Raw genomic sequence first — 26,557 nt, 5'->3', positions numbered from 1 at the left:
AAAGGGAGACATAAGCAGCGATGTGGCGACCAGACACCATAAGATGTCACATGTGGAGAAAACGGCTGAAATAATCTTTGGTGGTTACTGAAGCTGATCTAGTCTCATCTCTCTTTTTGGCCAAAAACCGCTGCATCCCGGCTGCCTTTTCTGGTCCTTGTAGTCATTTCTGAGCTTTTTAGTTGTTGAGGAGTTAGTCAGGCTCCGTTCGTACAGCTGTAGCCGTCTCCCACTGGATTGTTTCGAACACTGGTGTGATCCAAGAGGCTCCCTCTAACTTCCACTGAATTTCATATGAAGACCACAGTTCCAGGAAGCTTTGGGTCTCCTCCTCAGACCGTTGCTGCTTGGATTTTGCTTCTATATTTACCGGTTTTTAAAACACAAACACTGAACATTAGTGCTGCTCGCTCGGCTGTTTAAAAACGGTGTTTCCGCTGTTGACGGTCGGTCACACCGCCCCCAGCCCCTGACGTACTGGGCTCTCACCTCGGTCCACCTCCGGCCCAGCAACGACTTGGGGCCGGTGCGAGTCCCAGTTTTTGGAGCCCGGAGGTGGCCTACCGCCTGTCAAAAAACAAAAACCCGTGGCCGAATCGGGCGCCGACTCAATCTCGAACCGGAACTGCCTCGGTTGAAAAGGGGGTTCAGGCATCTTTGCTGAAAAACACTGAAGGGGGAAAACGTCCCAGAGGGTGAATACTGTTTATTTCTGTGTTGTATCTCGACCACCAGAGCTTCTAGTGTCCACCAGTCATCGAGTTCTGCTTCAGACCAACTGGCTGTATAGTTTTATATGTGGAAGGGGCTGAAGCCATGCAATGAACGACATGTCCAGGGTGCATCATGCCTCCTGCTCAGTGTCAGCTTGGACAGGATCCAGCCCTTCTGCAAAACTCTACAGGATAAATCTGGAATAGCTAATGAATAAATGGACTTGACCTGTGTCTGGCTGTACAGTTGGATCAGTGAGAATACTTATAGGGATAAATCTTATCAATCATTCAACTTTTAATCCATCTTTTATAAGCTTAGTCCAACTTCAAATATGCACATCCAAGTGTGTAGTTTCACATTTAGCTTCTTCTACCAGCTGTGGATTTGTTTGCTTCTGAAACTTTCTGTCCATCTTCACATTTTGGACCTTTTTCTACTCTCCTTTGCTCTCTTTCCCTCTCTGTCACCTTCATTCTTTGTATTTACATTTTCTTTGTTGTTTTCTTCAAAAAAGGAAGAAACTACGACAGATTGAGATAACACACAAGCACTGACATGCACGCACACACACACACAGTAATTAGCAGAGCGGTGGGGATTGCTTCTCCCTCTTCTTTTCTCTCCACTTCAGAAGGAAACTGGGATGCTAATTGTGCTGAATGGAGCTTAGGGGTGTAAATAGTGCCTCGCTGCTGCTGTGAACACACACACACACACACACACACACACACACACACACACACACACACACACACACACACACACACACACACACACACACACACACACACACACACACACACACACACATGTTTGTACTTCTATCTTAGTGAGGACATCCATAGGCGTAATGCATTTCCTAGAGCCTTACCCTAACCTTAACCATCACAACTGATTGCCTAACCCTAACCCTTACCCTAACCCTAACCAAACCTCAATTCATACCTGTTCTCTAAAAACAAGTCTTCACCCTCAAACATGGCTGTTTCAAAGTGAGGACCGGCCAAAATGTCCTCACTTTGTAAAAATGTCCTCACATTGATAGTTAAATGCAGAAAATGGTACTCACCATGTAGCAAGTACAAGAACACACACACACACACACACACACACACACACACACACACACACACACACACACACACACACACACACACACACACACACACACACACACACACACACACACACACACACACACACACACACACACACAACCGGCTTTACTCTGCTTATTGTATGTGGAGTGTTTATAACTCAGCTAGGTTTTTGTAATACCGTCCTTCTCATTCAGTGCTACGCTGTTATTTTTATCTCTCCTGCTTTCTTTTTCATCTCTTCCCTCACTGCATGATAATAAACTCCGTGTGATTGCTGTAAAACACGCTTTCACATGTCTACTTTGCTCACATGTGTTCACATTTCATACATGTGATGCACTGAAGGCGGATCAGTGAATGTATTCTCGGTTTCTTCTACCACTATGCGCCACTACAAATTCCATCTTTACTTTCTTTTTCACTCATGCTGATGTTAGATTTTGTATTTTAGAACTACAGGCCCCACAGTAGGAGCTCAATGCAACATAATCATTGCATCTTTCCTTGCTGAAGTTCATTTTTTTAATTTACTTTTTCAATACTACCTTTTTTTTGATGATAGAATCATTGGTGGATCAGATCTTTTTCCATGTGGAGCCATGATGCAGAAATGTAGGAGACACAGCCCACGGGTCCAGAAGTGTGGAAAGATGTGTTCACAGCCCAATGTTAAAGCAATTAAGCTTAAAAAAAAATCCAAGGTGAGCTCAATTTTGTTTCAATGATCACAGATTTTCTGACTTGGGAGTCACTGATCTCACTTTTGTTGTACTGAGCATTTACTTTGTTGCTTGTATTTTCAGTTTAGTCTTTCAAAAGTACTTCTTCGTAAGAATATTCTTCTTGTCAACTTGGAAATAATGCAATTTTTAAGACTTTAAAGTGGCATTGCACAGAACTGTACGTCCTACTATTGTATACTGTACATACAGGAGGTAATTCGTTTATGACGTCCTCGACTTACGTCGTTTCAATGTTACGCTGGAACTGATTAACTGATTACGTATGTAAGTCGAGGACCTCCTGTTTACAGGTTATTTACATATCAATACCTGCTTTTTCTTTCCTTGTGTCTGTTGTAATTAGTGTTTATATGTAGACAGAAACAGATAAAGACCACTACCTACACTAAAGTACCAAAAATGTCTCTGTACAGTCAGAGACCGGCTTCTTTCCCTCCATCTCTGTACTCATTTTTTTTCCCCTCTCTCCAGCTGCTGGAACATCAGATTCTGTCCTCACATCTTTTTTTTTCCCTTTCATTTCGAGTACTATTATGAGAACTTGCCTTTTGCTCGTCTTAGCTTTAAAAAGAAAACCTTTAACTTCCAAGTTTTTACTCATCTAACTTCTAACCTCTTCTTCCTGCTCTACCTGCTGATGAGCAGTCCTTCAGATGGCTGCATACACTGCACTACTTGACAAACTATAGTGTCCTGTCAAGTGGCAAGCTATTGCTGGATATTATTATACATCATATTGTCTGTCTAGAGTGAGCATGTGGGCGGAACGGCAGCGAAGAAACATACATTAGTACCTACACACGCACACATATACACACAATATGTTACACGATGGTAATTATATCTAGGCTCGTCTTTAGAGTCTGCGTGGGAGGAGGACAGCTAGGACACAAACAGTTACAGTAGTTTCCTGTATGCATCAGACAGGTTTGTGAGAGTTTCATATGTGAGCGAGGTGTTTTTGTGCTGTTTTTGTGAGTGTATGTTTGTACGCATTAGAGACACTACCTTTTCCACTGCAGGAGGTGGTGCCTTCTAATTCGCAATTTCAGCCGCTCTGTTTCCACTACAGCAACTTTCAACATGTCAATCCCAAAGCTTTGCAAAGAATGGAGGGACCTGAGATGGTTGCTGTTTGTTGTTTAAAGGCATTAGAGGAGATTTAATTTCCTACGACTTTGAACGTAGCATGCGCACATACAACCTCTCCCTCACCCCCCTCTAACCTCCCCCCTCTTAACATTTACGAAGAAACGCCCCCCTCCAGAAACTTGCGTAGGACTCGTGAAGTTGTCTTTTACGGCTGGGTCCCCCTGGATCTTTATCTGCCATTATGTAAAAAAAGATGAGCAAAACAAGTCGCCAGCTAACTACGAAGCTATACCAAAGCAACACATACACAAAACACGTAAGTCCAAGGCGTACGTAATCTACGTAACTAGGCCTGAGCCGGAAGATTTTTGATTGACAGGAAAGGGAGCAAACCAAACGCCTCGGTCCGAGCGCGTTGATTGGCTGATGTTTTTCAGGTCCTGCCATGTCCACAGTTATTTTTATTATTATTTTTAGAAACCATACATACAAGTCCACTAAAGGTCAGTATATTCATTTTATGTGAATCAGACAAATTAAACAAAAAAAACATCCTCCATAATGCCTTTAAGCCTACATGATGAGCAGAGAAGACTGCCACTCGAAGAAGACATCCCAACATCACAAAATAGGGCTCGTTTTTTATGGTCTTCTCCAAGTTTAATCAATCGCCATCCAGCCTTGTACGGCAGTTTTTATAGGCCGTTCAGAAGCACCGACCTCACAGGAAGTACTTTTTCTCAGCCACAAATGGCCCTGAAAGAGAATCTACACAAGCAGTTGGAACATCCATAAAGGTGCTGAAACAGCCTGCAGTGGAAAACGGAATATAAATGAGCTGTCAAAGGATAATCTCCTCAAATGAGATTTTATTTTCATTCTGAATGTGCATCTAAAAACTAAAGTAGTCTCGAGGTTTTCTATAACAACAACAAAAGAAGTGAGACAGCTTGTATTCTTTTTGCAGAGCTGCCTCAGAATTAACTCCTGCTACATAATACGCTAAAAAAATGAACATTTTTTTAGCAGTTTTTAGCTGCAATTTTTTGAACAATTTACAGTTATTTTACAGATTTCACTCTTTGTGATTCCACAGATAATAATTAGAGAAATTACAGGAAAAGAAATATACATTTACATGTTAACTGTTTTGAAATCACCAAAATATACCATTATGTTGCAGACATTCACCATTATTAAAAGAAATATTACGTATGTTAACAATTAAAAATCGTAAACTTTTTTAAACTGTTTTACATTTTACAGATTTCCCCTGCTGTGTTAAAGTACGGTCAATATCTAGTAAAATCACAGTAATAATTATTAATATGCAAACTATATAAAAAAAACTGTATACAATGTCCACGTCAAAAATATGTACTTTTAGAAATACTAAACCATTATTTTACAACGTCTGGTCACACCTACAGTAAATTAGGCAAAAATATTAATATTTCACATATATTTACTGATAGTTTACAGTTTGAATGTGACGGTATTCAGTCTTTTTTGTATTTTTTTTCTGACCCCTTGCTGCCAGATTTTTAACATTTTAAACAGATTTTTTTCATTTCAAATTTTTGATTATTGTATTATAACTTTCAAACAGAGACAGAGTAATATGGAGATCATGATAACCAAAAAAAAAGTGTTTTGGTCACATTTTAGATTTGATTCGGTGGCGGCTGATAGTAATAATTACAAAAAAAAAGACCATTGTAGATTTTCTAGATTTAAAGAAACCTGCAGCAGAACGTTCCTTTGATCCAGCAGAGTTTTCTGGCTTTTTTTAGTGTTTCGGGAAGTTGTTGCAAATTTACCAAAAGGTGGCACTAAAATAATTGAAATGCAAATGTCAAGAGAATTACATAAAGCCTGCATCCTCACACACGCATCCATTTAGACAGAACTGAGCTCAAGCAAAGCATCAATTAGACTCCTCAAGTAAACCGTGAGCCTCTTCCATCTTGGCCAAATCGATTAACCTCCAATCAGACCTGAACCACACAAAGACGAAGCCTCACCTTGAACTCGTACGATTCCTCTATGATGACCTCCAGTTTGACGTGATCTCCCAGCATGGGCCGGCCCATTTCAGCGATGCGCCGCTCCTCTTCGTCTTTTCCCGTCAGCGCCTCTTCTTCCTCCTCCTCTTCCTTCAGCTGCTCCTCTGAAAACACCACAAGGCGACAAGCGAGGCCGGCGTTAGAACAGAACAGCAGGCTTTGCTGACGCCGTAGCTGTTAGAAATGCATTCAATGGAGTGGAAAGCAAAAGAGGAAATGCAAAATGCCTCGTCGGTGAAGCAAGCTGAGCAGAAAGCAGAAGTTTTGAGTGAGTTTCAGGAAAACATCTAAGGTGTAAAGTCGATGAACAGCAAATGACCAACCACACCAACGTCCTTGTGTTTCTTTCTATTATAAATGGGGACAGTTTCAGCAGCCCCACTGGGACACTAATAGTCAGTTTGTGTCAGTTGTTATGGACTCATCAGTGTTAGATTTTAATGTGTAACGACAGCAGCACACCATCTGTCCACTGCAATTCTTTAAAACGCTTGAATACAGCATGAAAAATGCAAAACACTCAACCTGTAGCATCCAAGATAGCAGGGTTTGGATCCATGCACGATTAAATCTTCAACACTCAGTCTTCAAATTGGCAATAATCAGTTTCATTGGTGGCTTTTCTCAGATAAACTCCTCTGACAGGTGACTGAAAGTGCAGCTGTGAGACTCGGTATGTTCCCCCCGATTAAAAGACACTCAACCTTTGAACCGAACAAAGACATTCTAGTATCAACCTTTGTGTTAAATTAATATCTAGATGTGACTTTGATTTGAGCTCATTTAATTAAGTTTACACCCTTCAGTAGGTTTAATAGCATCACTGAGTGAAAAAAGATAAATATTCTGTCGTCTCATTATCCCCGTCGCTCAGCCTCTCCAGCACCACCTCCCTCTCCTTTATTTCCCCGTCATTGTGCTCCGTGTCACTAAATGAGATCCGCTGTAGACCCAGAACTCACTGCTGCTACCAAAGGGTGAACAGAGAACGGCCACCGTCACATTTTCCACAGGGGAATGGTCGTCTATGTTACAGCCTTTCATCATAGTGGTTGTGGGTCCACATCAGCTCATTGGCCATTTGTTCCCCTCAGTAGAGTTACTTCCACAAATGGGAATGCAAATTTCTGCTGGGAGCTGTTTCCTCAAACTCCATCATGAACTGGAGACTCGGAGGCTTCCTGCATGTCCTTGTAGCACAAGTGCTGGAGGGTGAGCAGTCAAAACAGAGCGGATTTTGTTTTCACTGCAGCATACAAGTCACGAATTAATAGAAAAAAAACGGAAATACTGGCCTATAAAGTGAGAGAATTTGGTGACTCTGTAACAATGTGGAGGTCATTTTGCTGGTACGATTTATCTCCTGGGATGGACTGGTCTCTTATAGGATGACAACGCTTACATCTATAGTGTAAAAAAGCTCACTGAATGGTTAGAGGAGTGATTTGCGATCACCAAATCCACCAATGGGAGACACCCTTACACCACTAAAAAAACAAATGAAGGAATTTTCTTTGAGAGAATCCCTTAGACACTATATGTTGGTTTTTCCTTTAATCTTTCTTTCTTTCTTTCTTTCAAGTTTATTTGAAAAAGGACAGCGTGCAGTTACATTAAAAAGATGGCTGCACCAGATTTAGCATCATGCTAATTTCCATCTGTAGTCCTTGGTCCATAAAAAACAAACATTTGTCACCGCTTGGTGACATAATTTGTCACCAAGCTCTATACTTCTGGTAATACCCAATGAAAAACACACAATCCTAACAGACTAATTAGCCACCAAGATGCAGCACAACGTCTTTAAAAGTTACCAACCAAAATGTCATTGTGTCTTTAGTCCTTCCTGTTCAGAGTCAGTGCTACCAACTTACTGTCTGCCCACAGCTTATAAGCTACGCTGCAAGTCGTTTTCCATGCCTTTGTCTCAGCACTGATGTTTATCAAGCTACATTTCTGGTTTTCAGGTAACGCTGTATCTCTCTTTTAATAAGCAATCATTCACCAGGAAAAATGTGCCATGCTAACGGCTAACTAGCCACCTAGCTGCAGCACAACACATTTAAAAGTTATGAGCAAAAACAGTTTCTTCCGTCCTTCCAATTCAGTTCTACTGCTATTGACTTCCTGTCTGCCCGTACAAACTTTACTGCAAGTTGTTTGCAGTGCCTCTGTTTGGACACTTATGCTCATTATACTACATTTTTGATATGTCCCCAAAGACTCTGTAGGTCTTTTGTCCAAAAACAAAAGATCCACCTTGTCTTAAAGTGTAATTGCATGTCGCCCATCACTCCACCCAGACCTCCTCTCTATGTGGATTTTGTGGCTTTACAACCACGTCGCCTCACTTTCGTCCATATTTTTACTGGAGCCAAGAGACCCTTTCACAATAAAATGCAGCCAAAAACTACCCAAGTAATTAGAGAAGTTTTCAGACATGTTCATATTTGAGAATCACTTGCGTAACCTTTTCACTGAGACCGCCTGGTGACAATTATATCCTCCGTCCACTTCAATGTCCACTTTTAGCTGAACTGTTTTTGCTTGAAATTACAACCATCTACACACACACGCACACACACGCACAAACACAAGATTTAATGGTGATTTAATGAACTCAATTAGCGGCCTGCATGAAACCTCGTGGGATGAACACAACCTGGCAGTATCCTTGTTAGCTAAACTCCCACTGTGTGTGTGTGTGTGTGTGTGTGTGTGTGTGTGTGTGTGTGTGTGTGTGTGTGTGTGTGTGTGTGTGTGTGTGTGTGTGTGTGTGTGTGTGTAAATGGACCTGACAGAGGTTGAATGTTGCCGGCTAAGATGCTGGTTCCTGTCAAAGCCGCTGTCGGTACCATTTATCATTTGGATTTTTGTCGCCCCTCCGGTGTCGTCCTCTGCAGCTCAGTTCAATTAAAAACAAACGAATGTGTTTTACAGCCGGAGCAGAAATATTGCCGAATGCACTGGGCGTTTAGCTTTAAAGGTGATTAAATTTAATTCTCAAATTAGACCCCAGTTTCTAAAGGTTTCCCTCCATTATGTATACTGTCTCTTTAAATGAACCGACACCAAATAGGAGGATATAATCTGCCACTGCGGGATCCTTAAATATCCGTATTGTTGTTACATAACCATTCCCCGTCTTTCTTAATCTTTATTTTCCTTCTGATCCACCTTCTGTCACCTCATCCTCTTTGTCTCTCCCCTTCTCACAATTAAAACCTCCTAACTTCCTTCTTCGCTCCGTCTCTCTCCCTCTAATTCCTTCTTTCCTGATTTAGTTTTGATTCAAATGAGCTTCAGCAAACTGGCAGAGCAAACCGACAAAAGAGCACATTACGTATTCAGTTACCAACCTTGACAGTAGCTGTCAAATTAAAACTGCTACCTTGGTATTTCCATTGTGAACAAATGGGTCCATGTGGGGACAACTGGCAGCATCTCAGTCCCATTAGCGCTCCCATTACTGTCGGTTCTTTTTTAAAAATAAAGGGTGATTTTCATAATCTATTTTGCCTGCTGCCATCGAGGAAAGAAGATTATTATCTGTTTCGCTCTGTTTTCTTGTCCGTTCCTTCCCCCGTGGATACTCTAATATCCTGGATGTCATTGTGATCTATAACTCACTGAATCATCTGAAAACTTAATATTATTCTTCTCTTTATTTACGCTCCTCCCGTCTGACTTTAAAATGAGGCTAAATCTGCCCCGTTCTGTTTATTTATCAGCATTCAAATAAAAGATATAGCTGACCCAGTAAACAGAGTTGGTGTTTAGATGAGATAGAGGGACTTTAGGTGTGATTCAGTGCGTTTAAAATTCTCCACAGAGGCCTTCTTCTTATTCTTCGGCTGTTGTTTTGCGCCCTCGGTGACTCAGATCTGTCAAATTATTTACTTTCAGATCAAAATCAAAACAAAGAAAGCCATCGAAAGGCATCAACAACAGCCTCTCCCTGTACTCTTACTGTCATATCAGACGGATAACAGTAATTCTGCTGTGAAAGAGTCTGTTAGCGATACAGAAACACTGGGACAATTAGATTAGAGGCCGTGATTAGACTCGATCGGAGACGCTCGTTAGACGCTTGAATGGCTTCATGCAGGGCGAGGAGGAGGAGTTTGAACTTTTGCTCTGTCTTTAACATCCTTTACCCTACAATTCCTGGATTTTTGTGTGTTTTAAACAACACAGCGGAGACAATTAGAATGTCTGGATGCCCTCGAGTGTGGCCATTTGAAGCAGCTTTAATAACTTTTCCTCATCCTTAGAGTCAAGTCTAATGGGTTATCAAAGTGGGAGGAGATACTTCAGGTGCTCCTCGATCTAAAAGTAAAAATCTCTTTCATTTTTCTCATCGAAAATGTTATCAGTTGGAACCTGTGAATCAGTTTGTATTAACAGTCCAAATGTTTGGCAAAAGCAGCCAGTTCAAGTCCGTTCATGTGAAATATTTTAGGAGGAAAGTGCATTTTGGCAAGAAGTCTTAAACCCAGACCTCTAAATTCTGTTCCGTGAACAAAAAGTGGGTATAATATACATATTTATGAAATTCTCTTGGTCAAATCATCAGCCCAGATGTCTGAAAACTGAACTACCAAGGCGCATTATGGAAAAAAATGTCAAATCCTGAGCTTAAAATTCAGTCATGTGAACAATAAGTTGGTATAATACTCAGATTTTTACACTTTGTATTAATGTTTGTTACTTTTAGGTTCTCAAGTTTTTATGTTTTGGTTTACAAAGTGCGTCTGTCAGTTGGAAAACATACAAACTGAGTCTTTTCTACAGTAACCGGACCTTCTGAATGACACATAATGAATTTGAAAAGTGGGAGAAGCTCCTCTGGGTGTCCCTGGATCTAAATGTAAAAATACAAAAACATGTTCCTTAAATGACCGCTAAAGCCCACGGATCAGTATGAAACTCTCTTGGTTAAATTATCAGTCCAGAAGTTTCGCAAAATCTTCCTGAAGTCCATGCACATGACATTTTCAGGAGGAAAGTTAACTATGAAGGTGCATTTTTTGCAAGAAATGTTCAATCTTGAGCTTAAGCTTCAGTCCTGTGAACAGAAAGTGGGTGTAATACTCAGATTTTTACCAATTTTATACATGTTGCTAAATTCAGAATTTACTCATTTTGCTTTTTGGTTTGGTTTAAAAAGTGTGTATTTTGAGCCAAACTGAACGGATGTGCAAAGTGGGACTTCAGTTGTCCCAGGATCTGGAATCAAGTCCAATTCATTTCTTTCACAGACACTAAGTCAGTACAAAAGGCTCCTGGTTAAATTATGAGTCTAAATGTTAAACACACTCTGGCTACATGACATTTCTTGGAGAGAAGTTAATGACTAAGATGCATTTTTGCAAGAAATGTTCAATCCTGAGCTTAAAATTCTGTCCTATGAACAAAATATGGGTTTAATATAAAGATTTTTACAAAAACTGTTAGCTAACTGACTGCTGGAAACTTTAAATCAGTATAAAATTCTCTTGGTTAAGTAGGCAGAGCAAAGATTTGTCAAAAATATCTGGTTCAAATCCACATACATGGACTTTTTAGTAGAAAAATTAACAAACAGGGTGAATTTTGGCAAAAAAATGTCCAACCCCGAGGATAAAATTTGCCCCATGAACAAAAAGTGGATATAATACACAGAGGAAAGTTAACTACTGAGGAGCATTTTTGCAAGAAATTTTCAATCCTGAGCTTCAAATTCTGTCCTTTGCACCAAAAGCAGGTGCAATACACAGATTTTATTCACGTTTCATCACGTTTTCTCGGCTTGTTTTTGGGTTCGCTTTACAGAGCGTGTCTGTCTCTTCGTCTGGATGAAACCTCGGTCAATATGTGCCGACAGGAGGTAGCATGTGTGGAGTGTGTTTGTGGGATTTCACACCTTGTCATGCTTTGATAGAGTCCTTAGTTCAACACAAGTGATGGAAGCCGACAGGGAGAGGAAGAGGGATGGGAGGAGAGGCTCCATAGGTGGAGGTGAAAAGGTAAAGAGGGATGAAAGAAGCAACAAGAAGAAGAAGAAGAGGAAGACTTTTTACGTTTGATGGATTCAGGTTTCATCGGAGGAGGCAGGTGAAGAACAAGACAAATAAAAAGACACGAGGAGGAGTGTGTCGAGCTGCAGAAGAACAGATGGAAGGAGGAAGATGACGGGAAGGAGACGAGGGAAGACGACGGCTTTGACAGGACTGAACGGTACAGCAGGGGAGAAGGAGAGGACGAGGAGGAAGGAGATGTTACACTGTCACACTTTTGGAGAGTCTCACAGAAGGAGGCAGAACAGGAGCAGAACAAGAGGAAAGTCTGAAGGACGTGACAGACTTCACAAGTCTAGACTGTCCACGGGGGAGGAGAGGGGGAGGAAAGAGGACAAACAGGAAGGAGAAAAAAACGGGGTGAGGATGAAGAAGTTAAACAGATGTTAGTGAATATATGATGAGGAAGAGAGGAGGATGGTGAAAGGAGGAGGGTTAAGAAGTAAGAAATATCAGCAGAGAAGGAAGGATGAGGAGGAGAAAGGTGAGGAAAAGAAGAAAGACAAGTTAGAAGAAGAGAAAGATGTTAAGAGTTTGAAAAGAGAAAAGGATGAGATGATTAAGAGGAAACAGAAGAAAATCCTTATTTTGAAGGGGAAAATGAGGTAAGAGGAGAATGTAAAGAAGATATAAAGAGGAGTACCCTAAAATCTACCACTGAAGGACAGGGATGGCTGGGTTGGATAATGAGGTACATCAAGCTTTTAAAAATCCTTTTCAATAACATGGAAATACTAGTTAGAACCAACTTAGTTTTTATAATTAATCAAACTTAAAAGCTTGTATATGTAATTATGATAATTCAGTATAAAATTCAGTATAAAAAGCTTCAAATTTATTTTAAATATGACAATATTAGTGAGAATGACTTTAGTTTTGATAATCAACCTAAAAGCTTGCGGACATAAATATGCATAGAACAGTTAAAAACATGTTATCAGAAAATTTTTATTATTAACCAATTTAAAATCTTGTGTTCATAATTCTAATAATTATGCAGATAACACTGAAAAATGTTGTTTAAATAATGTGAATTTCGAACAACTTCATTTTAATGATTAATCAAACTAAAAGCTTGAGCTCATAATTATGGTAATTAAAAACATAATGCTTTAAAAACAATGCTTGAAATTCCCTGTAAATATCGAGGAAATAACAGCTGGACAACCACATGTTCATAATTAATGCATTAAAAGCTTGTGTTCATAAATATGTAATTAATTACATAACACAAAGAATAACACATATAATGTGAAAACACTGCTTATTTAAATCAACTTAAAGCTTGTATTTATGCTCCCATTTATTAAATAATTAAAAATATCTTTGACTTTAGAGGAAAATATGATTCACACGACTGAATGTAGTTTGTTGGTTGAACAGGATTCCATTAGAAGTCGTCACAAATCAGAATGATTGAAGCAAAAACTGCTTTTTTTTGTTGAAAAACATTATTTTTTGAGGAAGAAAAGATATTAGATGAGAAACAAGGAGGACTGATGGTAATAAACTGTCTTTACTGCAAAGCATTTACTGCTCACTGTTTTCTTTCAGTGTAAATTGATCTTTTATATAATACCCACAATGCCATGTGTCAGATTTTACAGATATCAAGACGACTGCCGCACGACTCGACAGCTGATGATGCAAACCGATGATGATGACGACGATGATGATGACAAAGTGTGAACAAGGTGTTGAGTTTGGACTCAGCGTTCGTGTTCGGTGTTAAAATACTGACTGACATCTTTTATCTATCATTAATATATTCAGTGTCTTAATGGGAGTTTGATTTCTGTTTTTCGATCGGTTTTCTGTTGACGGCTGCTCCAGGTGGTCATCCACAACCAAAACAATCATCCTATTTTGTTCAGACACCTGACGTTAGATCTACCAGGGAGCTTAGCGTTAACCCCGAGGCTAAGCTAGCTGCTGGAAGATTATGAACAGCATCTGCATCTAAGTTTACAACACCACTTATCAGCTACTTACAATGCAGTATTAAGTTTCCTTGCCAGACAGCTTAACGCCTATTGATATGTCATGGAACACGAACAAACTCTGACCCCACAGGAGGTTTAATACTTGGAACTAGTGACAATTATACTTAAATACCATTACAGGAGGTCCTCGGTTTACGGCGTCCTCTACTTACGTCGCTTCGTTGTTACATTGGAGCCGATTACGGGCCGGTTCTTGGTTTAACGTACGGCGGTTTGTCGTTACATCGGAGCTGGTTCTGTGGAACCAGTTGCCGAGCGGAGCAGATGAATACTGTACGTACAGTAGTGACGTGGCGCTATCACATGGCTTTGTTACATTCGTAGCATAATCCAGAGAATGTTTGGACTAAATTTGAGGAAAGTTCCTCAAGGAGTTCAAGAGATGCAACAGCTGGCTGTGGAAGGATTCATTACTTTTCAATAAGTAATGCATAAAAACTAAATTATTACAATGATCAGGACACTAACCAGTCTGTCCAAAGTGGTGCTAATGCAACATTCTCATTTGTGTATTTTGCTGATTTTACTTTACGTGTGCAAAAACTGCTCTAATTACTTCCACTTGCACCTTAAATAACCTAATGTTGACCTTTCACTGGTTGACATGAGACTCATTTGACTTGTACAAGCTCAGTTTTACAACATCTGTGCAGTACTCTGGTCTCTGAGCAGTACTTTTCTGATTTGTAATTGTTCGATTAATCACAAAATAGTGATTTCAACAGCAAAAAGCCACAATACAATCCACTGTCTTCAAATATTATCGGAGCATAGAGAGCAGAAGAATGTCTGATTAATTTAGCGGGTCTATATTCTAATCAATATCACCTTCAGTTCCACCGTCTACTTCTTTGTTTATACTATTTACTACTGCATATGCAAGAAATAATTATATTAAAAGACACATTTAGCTGGTAAAATAAACAAAACAAGAGCATCATTAATGCCTAATGCCTCATTGATCACTGCTAATGTGAAGGTCGTTCATTTAGAGCTGCACAGTGCAGCGATAAAGACACAAATAAATTCATTTACATCGTTTGGTGATTTGTTCTGATTAATGGCGGCGCGACAGTTAGCAGAGAGAGACACAGTTTCACTACAGCAGCTCATTAAAAGTGTGTTTCTAATGTTGTTTACTGTTGTAAACATCCCAACACGGGGGTACGTTACAGAGATGTAAAACACACACACTGATGAGAGAATCATGCATGTAGTTGCTCTGACACAGACGCTTTCTTAACGTCAGGGTCTTTTTGTGCATGTTTGTAGTAATTTTGTGTAATTTTGTGGTTCTTGTGTGTCTTTGTGCTCACTTTGTTTCTGTTTTCAGACTGTTTTGTGGGCATTTTAGGTCTTTTTAAAGTCATTTTGTGCTCCTTTGTGGCTATTTTGAGTGTGTTTGCGGTAATCTTAGGTCTTGTCATAATTTTGTGCATTTTTATGATCGCTGTAAGTCTATTTGTAAAAATTGTAGGTGTTCTTGTGGTCATACTACAACTTTTTGCAGTTATTTTGTGTGTCTCTTGTCATTTTGTAACTGTCTCATTGACTCATTTTTTGTTTTTTGTCGTCATTACGTGCATTTTTTTTGTCATTTGTGCATTTTTGTGGTCATGCTGTGTCTTTTTGTGGTTCTTGTGTGTCTTTGTGCTCATTTTGTTTCTTTTTTGGTCATTTGCAGACTGTTTCGTGGGCATTTTAGGTCTTTTTGTGGTCATTTTGTGCCCCTTTGTGGCTATTTTGAGTGTGTTTGCGGTAATCTTAGGTCTTCTTGTCATAATTTGTGCATTTTTATGATCGCTTTAAGTCTGTTTGTAAAAATTTTAGGTGTTCTTGTGGTCATACTACAATTTTTTTGCAGTTATTTTGTGTGTCTCATCATTTTGTGACTGTCTCATTGACTCATTTTGTCGTCATTACGTTTATTTTTTTGTCATTTTGTGCATTTTTGTGGTCGTGTTGTGTCCTTTTGTGGTTCTTGTGTGTCTTTGTGCTCATTTTGTCTCTATTTTGGTCATTTGCAGACCGTTTTGTGGTCATTTTAGACCTTTATGTGGTCATTCTGCAGCCCGTTGTGGCCATTTTCAATGCGTTTGTGGTAATTGTGGGTGTTTTGTGGGCATTTTGTGTGTCTCTGTGGTCATTTTGCAATTTTTTTTAACTTATTGTGTGTCTCTTGTCATTTTATATCTTTATATGATAATTACGTGCGCCACCGAGTCGTTTTGTGATTTTCTGTGGTCATTGTAGTCACAAAAAGTATATATGTGTCCTATTATTGCATAACTAAACACACATCTACCGACACACACGGACGCAGGAAGGACATAAGGAACGGGACGATGGCATTGCTGTCAGACAAAACCTGTCACATATATTCACACACAGATACATAAGTGTGCATCGGTGCGGCCACATGTGGCGACGCATGTTTGAATCTGAGCGTGTCCATGCATGTTGGACAGCGTGTGTGTGTGTGTGTGTGTGTGTGTGTGTGTGTGTGTGTGTGGTAGGACATGGGGTCACGGCTCTCTGCAGGGCGAGTGTGTTTTCTGCTGTTCTCCCTCTCAGCGCTATTCCTTCCTCATGCCGGATGACTGACAGAGGTCCACGGGCTGCAGTGAACTCTCGTCTCCCTCCTGCTGTCCTCAGGCGCCTCCGGAAGCAACTCAAACCTGCCACATCGCGGGGTTATCCAGAGAACTTCCAAAAGCCTCGGGACAATTCGGCTTTTACCCCAGAAAAAAGAAAATCTACCGCATGAAGATATGATTACCCCAATAAGAAACATCCATCCTGCATATCCTCGACAGATATCTGATTTTAAACGTCTGATTCCACCTGCAGAAACAAACCCAAGGTGGACAGAAGTTCACATCTGATTTTTGAGGAGGAAATTTTATAGACAGCTAATGACAAGCTCTTTCATTCTGTCCTGGAAAACTGAGCAACAGCTTTGAACAGTAGAAGAAGGCTGAAGTGGAAGGATATTAAAACATGTAAATATTGTAAGCCGCTCAACTAACTGATCGAGATATTATGATTAAATTCTTGGAACGTTAATTTACACATCTGACCTCCAAAACAGATATTGGGGTTCAAAAGGCTTTCATTTTGAAGAAAATCTACAAAAAACCCACAATTTCATATTGAGAAGCTTTGAAAATAGAAAAAAATGATCAGATTTTTAACCTTCTGATGATCTTTGTACAAATCATGGGTAAGATGCAGTTCTGTCTGTAAAAATAAACAAATCTAAGCTTAAAATTGTGATATTTTAACCAAAGGGCTTCGCTCTACATTTGAAAATTAGTCAATAATTATTTGTGGTAACCAGATTCTGTAAAAAAGAATTTAAAAATGGCCCTTTTTGGTGCAACTATGAAGCCTAAAGTGACCATCAGTGATGTGATAAAAACCCAGGGGCTTTTTGGCTGAACTAGGATGAACTGCAGCTCGTGTTTAGACACACCGCTTAGCAGAAACATGTGGAGAAAATGTACATCGGGATGGCATTTTTGTATCAGTGTTTGTAACATCTGTGGACACTTGGAAACATGGTGTACATGCTGATTAGTTTTTTCAATTTTTGTAAAATAAATAAACATTCACATTTCGTCTTTTTGAAGATTTTTCTGTTGCCATTTCTTGTGTATTTGCGGATATAAAAAGCGGAATGCCGTGCTCCCAGTCCCAGTTCAGTACAAAATTAGAATAATAATAAAAACCTACAAAAATCCAACCAAGAAATATGGGTTAAAAGAATATTCCTTGTAGTTTTCGTTCGTTCTGCTCTCTGCCATGGTTGTTCTGTTTCCATAGAGCTGCAGGCCTTTACTTTGCAGGAAAAAACGAGCCCATGGTGAGTAATATTTGCAAAAAAATGTCCCAAAACTGAGGTTGTGAGGGTTTAAAGCGTTAGGCATTCATCACATCCCGACCTGCAGGACAATAAGGATTTGAACCTGTGAAATGCCAGCAGCCCTCAGACGTCCTCTGCTGCCAGTAAAAGCCTCGTTATTTACTCACATCTTTTCTGCAAAGCGTAACCGCTACAAGAGAAATGACTGAACTACACGTTTCCCTTCCCATCTTCTGACTGGGAAATGTGTAACTCCTCGTATTGGTATAGCAAATGTCAGATCCGGTGCTTGTTTAGTCGCTACATTAATCCTGTCAACCTCCTTTGCTTACAGTGAAACGGCTAAATGAAACAACCGGGAAAAAAAAATAATAATATGAGACTTTTATCTTTGGCGCTTCACTAATATTTAAAGTAGCAGTTTTGATAAAAAGATGAAATGGGACCCTTGCTGGGCTCCAGACTGTTCTCTGAGTGCAGAATGTTGAAGCTGGTTGCTGGAATTCATATCTGAAGGCACAATTCTCACATTAATCAACGCTGGGAAAGGAAACGTGCCACTTCTGGTCTGTTTTCAGCTGCCGTCTCTGGGGCAGGACGCTTAAAAGCCTGTCTGAAATACGCTGGGTTGTGCCAAAATGTGTCGAGAAAATCAATTCTATATTCTCTGTGTGAGAGGAGTCAATTCACTGAAAGAGCCGCCTCAGTGCACATTAATAAGGAACCAGGGACAGAAGAGCATGAACAAACAAATGTGTTAGCTTTAGCTTCATTACACCTGTGAATTTCCACAGATTCACCCGTCTCCGTTATGAATTACTAATGATGAAACATGTCTGTTGAAATGTGTGAACTAACTGTGTAATGTTCAACTCAGAAATCAAATAGGTCATGAGCTTCTGTTGTTTAATGCTGTTAAAGGAGAAAACATGGAATAATTTCACTGGTGGACCTTGAATTAGCAGCTGAGGATGCTGCAAAACCTCCAACCCTGACAGGAAATGGGCTGATATGTATGAAAATTTACAAATGAGAAACAGTTAATGTGAGGAAATTAATGGAGTAAATACTTTTTCCAGATTAATTACCAGTAATTAATGTGCTTCTTTAAAAATGCAGTTTAATATAGTTCCGTTTGCTGATGTTTATCTCTTCTACACACACCGTGCAATTAAATTCTGCAGCTTTCTGCTAGGTTTATTTGCTTTGTGTATTTTTGATGGGAATGTAATGTAATGATTAGGACAATCCTGAAGCTAATGCAGCTAATAATAGCAAACTTATGCTGATATTTACATGCATAATGAGAGCCTCCTTCATCTGACTTGCTTTGAGTTCCATCAGAAAAATGTATTTAAATTTTGTAATATCTGATCAGAAGTCATTTACTATTCGGCATGTTTTATTTAAGAATTTGGCAAAAAATAAATTGTCTGAACTAAAGTAATTCTGTAAAAAACTAAAATTTCTGGGATGCTCGTTGACTCAGCTGTGACCAACAGACAACAATTCAGCAACTATTCAGCTGAAGCGCTGTGTGTGTTTTTATACAAAACAAATAGAAGGAAATAGAAGACTAGAAGGGAAACTAACTGGAAATGTAAGCAGGAAAACATCTCTATCATGTAGAATCATACTGTATTTATTTATGTCAATTATTTTTTCACTTTTTGGAAAATACATTTTCTTTCAAAAGATATTTTTTTATGACTCTTGTTGAGTTCCTTCTACTTCTAGTCATGGTTGTAAAAATGCCACATAGTTTGGGTTTCAGACGGGTAAGAGATGCATGTTTTATCTTTTATGTGGTTGGATTAATATTATTGACTCCACCAGTGTTTTATTAAACTGTATTTTTACAGTTTGGGAGAGGAGACGCAGGTTTCTGTGTGCCCGAGGTGGTTCTTCTGTGAAAACCATGCGTCCCTAAAATAAAAATAAATCAACATTTCCTTCCTGAGCTGAGCAGCCTCGGGTCGGTGTGTGTTTTTCAGATAATCCAGCGGATTTTTAAACAGTTTTTGGAGCTCAGGAAGCAGCAGGAAAACTCCCATTTCTGATTCTATCTCAGCTCCTTCTGTTGAACAAATAGGATGCTTTTTTCGTTTTCTTCCTCTACAAGTGTTTTACTTTAAAGATTCTAGAGAGATGCAGATGCTGACAATATTGTATAAATCCCACACGACTCAAAACGTCTGCATCAGCACCAAATATTTCCCTTACTTTCTCAGCATAAGGTTGATGTTTAGTCTGGTGAAGGGAGGTTAGCTGCCCGCTAACTTTATTCATATGAATGACAGTAAATACTTCCTTGGATGTTAACTCCATACGCCTTTTTTGTCCCGACAATCCAAACATTTTGAAGACAGACGAGACATTTTCAAAAGAATCTGAAGCTCTGAATGGATGAAGGTGGAGCAGAGGTGAAAGGTAGGAGGAGAAAGGAGAGGACAGGTGTGATCGGCATCGAGTTTTTTAAAGTAGAAAAAAAAAAGGAAGGAAAATCCCAAAAGTCCAGAAAGGAGCAGCAGAATGGCTCCAGTGTGTTTTCAGAATGAATCTCAAATCAACAGACCTTAAAAAAAACGAGCTGCTTGAACTAATGCATCAACTGACGCTTTGATTTTATTTCTTGTCACTGTTGCTTTTTTCTTGCCAGCTGTTAAGTGTTCTTGTCTCTGCTCTCAGATTTGCATGAATTAAAAATGATTCAAACTGAGACAACAGCATCAAACTACAGCGTGATCTCCTCCAACCCTTTTCTTTGTCTCTTGTTTTTGAGATTTCTGCAAAAATGTTGGCATGCAGAAACGCCTGAAATGTAACGAGCAACTTCTGAAACTTGAGGATTTCCTGCTTTTGTCTGTCACATTTAAGAATAAATAAAAATAGATGTAAACTGAGGAGATTGCAATGAGAGCTAAGAAACTGTCACTTCCATTTTTGGCAAATCTTAATCAGTTCTAAAGAAAACAATCAGAAGATTAATCTCTAATGAAATTAATCTTTATCTACCTGCACATCGACGGGTTATTCCATCTAAATCATCTCTGGTCTTCTCCATCTCTGATTTTCTTTCCATTTTTTAATCATAAACTAAAGATATAAAGTGATATCTATTGAATTTTAGATTGATACAGAAAGAATTTCTGAGACTTTCTGGTCTTTTTTGAACTGACATTTTCTTGCATATGAGGCTAAGCTTAAACAACAACATCTCAGAAACTATTAATGACAAAAACCTGAACTTTTTACAGTTATTTCTCATTATGTCACTGATTCAGAACTTGCATTATTGGACAGATAGCTCATAAAGTCTCTGCTCATATTTAAATTAATAGTGAGGAAACAACAGTAAATATTTCAGAGTGGGTTTACAGGCAATTTAAAAAACAAAAAAACAGAAAGTGCTTCATATATCAGGCAAAAATGTCACAATGGTCTTCAGAAATACTGTATCCATATTTAATGACATAAAGTTGTCATGTAAATCAGAGATGGCTGAGCAGACATCGGTCCACAAAATAGATTTTTGAGATGGAATAACTAAGAATAATACTTACATATCATTAAAAAAGCTTAAATATTTGGATACTACTGCTGATTAAAGTGTAACATGTTATTTTTTTAGTTTTATTTCCCAGCTGCTCCATCATTATCTCGTCTCTTTCCAGTGTGAAAACCCTGAACATTAAAAACCTGTTTAGAATCCATGAAATCAGGATTTACTTTTTCTCTCTGCAGCCGTCATGGTTCTCATTGTGAGAGCTGATTAAAAAAAAAGCTAACACCTGTGATGAGTGGATTATAGTGTCAAATAAAACTGTGTTATGTGACTGAAAAATGTTGGGATTTAATTGTGAAAACGGCCTGTTGATTCCAGATCCACTAAAGTGCATTCTGAGTGCTGATTGGCTGCCACACCTGTCCGTTCCTTCCCGCTGCGTCTCCACTCGGGGCTCTGAAGCAGAACGTAGAAGGAGGATTGCTTATTGTACTCCTCCCGGTCTAAGATCCTAACGGTTATGGTCTTCCTGTGTGGACGACAACACGCAGAGGGAGGCGGTGAATGTATGCGTGGAGAAACAACACGACAAACACACAAACACACACACACACAGGGTGGACGTGGTGGGATGAGGTGACCTGCAAACCGCTGCATGTTCACAGCAGGACGAGGAGATGAAGAAGGTTTGGGTTAAAACCTCCTGCAGAACATGCAGCGTCGGCAGAGCGACGGACGCTCCGGGGTTTTAGGGCCGACGTTCTGGACGCTCACCGTCTTCCTGACCTTTGGTGTCGTTGCTCTCCACCAGGCGAGGCTCTCCGATCTCTATGTAGAAGGTTTTGTTCTTCTCGTACTCCTCGTCGTCAATTATTTTCACCTTGATGGTTTTACTGAAGAGGAGGAAGAAGAAAAAGAGGAGAAGAGAAGGAAGAAAAGTGAGGAAAGGACAGGCTGGAAACTGGAAATCCAAGAAGCAATAGAAAAAAAAAAGAGCAGCAGTTTGGTTTTCCCACAAGCATAAGTCAAACTTTTACTAAGCGGGGGCTGTTTGGAGGCTGTTTGGAGGCCGTTTGGAGGTTATTTGGAGGCCGTTTGGAGGCTGTTTGGAGGCTGTTTTAGAGGCTGTTTTGGAGACTATTTGGAGGCTGGTTGGAGGCTGTTTTAGATTCTGTTTGGAGGCTAATGGGAGGCTATTTGGAGGCTGTTTGAAAGCTTTTTGGAGGCTGTTTGGAGGTTATTTGGAGGCCGTCTGGAGGCTGTTTGGAGGCTGTTTTAGATTCTGTTTGGAGGCTATTTGGAGGCCACTTGGAGGCTGTTTGGAGGCTGTTTTAGATTCTGTTTGGAGGCTATTTGGAGGCTGTTTTAGATTCCGTTTGGAGGCTATTTTAGATTCTGTTTGGAGGCCATTTGGAGGCTGTTTGGAGGCTGTTTTAGATTCTGTTTGGAGGCTATTTGGAGGCTGTTTTAGATTCAGTTTGGAGGCCACGTGGAGGCTGTTTTAGAGGCTGTTTGGAGGCTGTTTTAGAGGCTGTTTGGAGGCCGTTTTAGATTATGTCTGGAGGCTATTTGGAGGCTGTTTTAGATTCTGTTTGGAGGCTATTTGGAGGCTGTTTTAGATTCTGTTTGGAGGCTATTTGGAAGCTGTTTTAGATTTTGTTTGGAGGCTATTTGTAGGCCGCTTGGAGGCCATTTTGGAGGCTGTTTGGAGGCTATTTGAGGGCTGTTTTAGATTCTGTCTGGAGGCTATTTGGGGACTGTTTTGGATTCTGTTTGGAGGCTATTTGGAGGCTGTTTTAGAGGCTGTTTGGAGGTTGTTTTAGAGGCTGTTTGGAGGCTGTTTTAGAGGCTGCTTTAGAGGCTGTTTGGAGGCTGTTTTAGAGGCTGTTTGGAGGCTGTTTGGAGGCTGTTGTGCCTTAAAGACTTGGAAAAGCTTCCATGTTTCCACCTCAGATGTCAGATTAATCTTTGAGCTGCTAGCATCACTCTGACAGGATCAATCTGATAAACTCTCCACTGATGGAGGTTCGCTTCAATCACCCGTTTCTTTGGTCCCTCCTTTTTTTTTTTTAAAGAAAGAAACGTGTATGCTAAAGGATAAATGAGTTGTAGCAGCGCCTGGAGAGTTTATCAGCTCTATTAGTCATATTAGTAAATGAGCGATCATGAATCACGCTGATGAACTGGTTCTATAATTAATCAACTTCATGGATCCAGCAGCAGGTTCATGATGCCGCCTCAGTGTTTTAGTATAAACTGCTTTCCATTTTTAGAAATAAAGCAAACTATGATGCTTGTGGGAAACCAGGATAATTCACTATCAATTCAGCCAATCTAAAAACACCGTAGAAGGTTAAAGTTAATGGTTTTAAATTTCAATGTGATTCAATTCAGTCTATTTCCAGATATAATTCACAGTAGAAGTCAAGTCAGGGTGCTGCAAGATCTTACAAGATTACATACCAGAGAAAAAGCCAACAAAAGTCGAATTTGAGCAGACTGTTTGGATATTTCTGACATCCATGTGTTGTGGCTCGCTTCTTATTTTTGGCTGAATTCAAAGTGACACATCTTTAAAGTTGAACAGGCCAGTGTGTCGACACGTCAGAGACTTTAGAGGAACAAGAAATCATCCAAGAGCAGATCAAAGCAAAGACGGAGCCAGAAAATAAAAACACAGAAGATGTTTTAGAACAGAAAGATGCTGCTGCAGACCTCAGTCAACATGAGACCAACATGTGATTTAACCCTCGTGTCGTCCTGTGAGCCGTTTTAAAGTTTGAAAATGTGGAAAAAAACATTTTCACTGTGAAACGTCTGATGTCCACATTTTCAACATTTTGGGAAAATTTTTGACAATTTTTGGATGGAAAAAAATAAATGTTAAAAATGTTTCTTAAGAACATGTACAAAAAAAATCAGCCAAAATCCAGTGAAATTCGCTGGATTTTGGTTGATTTTTTGTGGATGTTCTTAAAGAAAATATTAAAAACTTTATTGATCTTGTTGCAGACAAGGAAATAATATTTTTTGGTACCTGTGAATGAGGACAACAGGAGGGTTAAGTCAAGATAAACTGCTCAGAAATCAGCCAACCATGTTCCATAACCTCCTCTTACAGTCTGTCTTTCTCTGCTGAGACGCCACCAGTCGTATTTCACACTAAACAGATATTCCATGATCTACACATGTGCCATATAGATTTCCATGTCCTCCCTAAACCTGTCAGCATCTGATTTATTCCAACAGAACAGCGATAAAACAGTCTATAAACCGTAGCAGCGTTCTGTCAATGAAGACAGACATGAAACATCAAATGATTTCATCCTCTGAAGCTCAGTTTTCTCCAGTAAACCGATGAAGCGACGGTGCTGGATCTCAGGAAAGACAGACCCAGAAAATAAAAATGTTTTGGAACAGAAAGATGCTGCTGCAACCAACACCCTCAGCGAACATGAGACCAGCGTGTGATTTAAGTCAAGATAAACTGCTCAGAAATCAGAACAATGATCACGCTGATTATCCACAACTATAGGCAACACAAGCAGCTCTGAAAGTCTTACTTGCTCTGCAGCCAGCTAAGACATAACATATTTAAAAAAGCCATGTCTGTCAAGCTACAAAGATATTACATGACCTATATGTGTGACATAAAGATTGTGGATAGGTTTATTATTATGGTCGATATTTAGCATTTTTCAGATGATCATCGTCTGTATTTTTATTTGCCGATCATTGCAAAAGTAAATGCTCTACTTCAGGTCTGATACAGTCTTCTTTCTCCGTCTTTATTCACTCTGTGCTCTCAGAAACATCTCTCAAGCAGTAAAAACTGAACAAGAAACACAAACCAGGAAATTAGCTTCTCTCACAGCAGCTAATGCTATGCTAACAGCTAGCAGCTAAGTTTGAAGGCAGCCACAGATTAACCTCAAACACAGTCAGGTAAACAACAATTAATAAAGCTTTTAAAGATCTGGATCTTAGTGGGCAATAAAAGTGATGGAACAGTAAAATATGATGGAAATAGAGAAGAAACAACCTGAAGAATTTTACTCCATCCTACGTCAAATGATGACAGCGTCCTCATTTAATCACTAATATTTCAGTTATAGTCACCATCATTAATGAAGAAGTCCAGTCATGTATGACAGCTTCTCTGCTGCCACATGCTGTCGAAACATTAAACTGCTTTAAATGTCAGTTATCGGCTTTTCTTGATTACCAATGATCGGTATCGACCCTAAAAACCCACATCAGTCAATCCCTGCTTCAACCTGCGGACAACACAGAAGGAAAACTACAAAAAAAGACCTGAAACGTGGAATGATTTCGTCCTCTGAAGCCTTGCACCAATAAACCAACAAAGCGACGGCGCTGCAGAGTGGATAAAGTGTGTGTGTGACGGTGTGCGTGTTTTTACATTTAGCAGGGCAGCTAATATTCCAGGTCACAGGACTCTGGAGTGGGACCTGGTTTATTATACACTATATGTGTGTGTGTGTTTGTGTGTGTGTGTACAGATGTGTGTTTATCTTGTGTTTCCAGTTTGGAACAAAAACCCCAAATTCTGATCCAAATCCACTGCAGGCAACAACAAAGAGAGCCGAGAGAATACTCATAATCTGGTGTGTAGGGCGAGAAACGGGAACACACACACACACACACACACACACACACACACACACACACACACACACACACACACGTTTGTACTTCTATCTTAGTGAGGACATCCATAGGCGTAATGCATTTCCTAGAGCCTTACCCTAACCTTAACCATCACAACTGATTGCCTAACCCTAATCCTTACCCTAACCCTAACCAAACCTCTATTCATACCTGTTCTCTAAAAACAAGTCTTCACCCTCAAACATGGCTGTTTCAAAGTGAGGACCGGCCAAAATATCCTCACTTTGTAAAAATGTCCTCACTTTGATAGTTAAATGCAGAAAATGGTACTCACCATGTAGCAAGTACAAGAACACACACACACACACACACACACACACACACACACACACACACACACACACACACACACACACACACACACACACACACACACACACACACACACACACACACACACACACACACACACACACACACACACACACACAAGCACACACACACACACACACACACAAGCTTATATAAGCATTATCTCTGATCACAGGCCTGCAACCTGTGTTCAGTCGTCGTCGTGTTAGCAGCTAGCGCTACATCTGAAGCCACGACAACTGAGCAGCCGGCTGAAGCATAAAAAGACACACGGCAGTTTGTATGAAGCAGAAACACATTACCAGAATAAAACCTTAATTTATGGAAACAATATTCAGACATTTTTATCTACAGTATGTACAATAAAAGTATTAAATTACAAGCAACTGACTGGTATTCTGTT

At 39.7% G+C, this 26,557-nt stretch overlaps 1 protein-coding gene across 4 annotated transcripts in view; it reads right to left on the bottom strand.

Annotated features, from left to right (window-relative positions):
• slc8a1b (solute carrier family 8 member 1b) overlaps window positions 1–26,557 on the bottom strand; it is a 194,156-nt gene that overhangs the window by 41,758 nt on the left and 125,841 nt on the right. For 2 of the 4 annotated variants that reach the window (XM_051959840.1, XM_051959841.1), the window contains exons 5-6: window positions 21,925–22,043; window positions 5,677–5,822 (exon numbers count right to left, since the gene is read on the bottom strand). In XM_051959840.1, coding sequence (XP_051815800.1) covers window positions 5,677–5,822; window positions 21,925–22,043 — 265 coding nt within the window. Of the gene's footprint in view, window positions 1–5,676; window positions 5,823–21,569; window positions 21,680–21,924; window positions 22,044–26,557 lie in introns of all 4 variants that reach the window. The other 2 variants (XM_051959842.1, XM_051959843.1) reach the window with 2 other exon arrangements.

This window comes from Acanthochromis polyacanthus, chromosome 15 (assembly GCF_021347895.1).
Source record: "Acanthochromis polyacanthus isolate Apoly-LR-REF ecotype Palm Island chromosome 15, KAUST_Apoly_ChrSc, whole genome shotgun sequence".
In the NCBI taxonomy this organism is placed as follows: Eukaryota; Metazoa; Chordata; class Actinopteri; family Pomacentridae; genus Acanthochromis; species Acanthochromis polyacanthus.
This window is presented reverse-complemented; position numbering and strand designations above follow the sequence as displayed.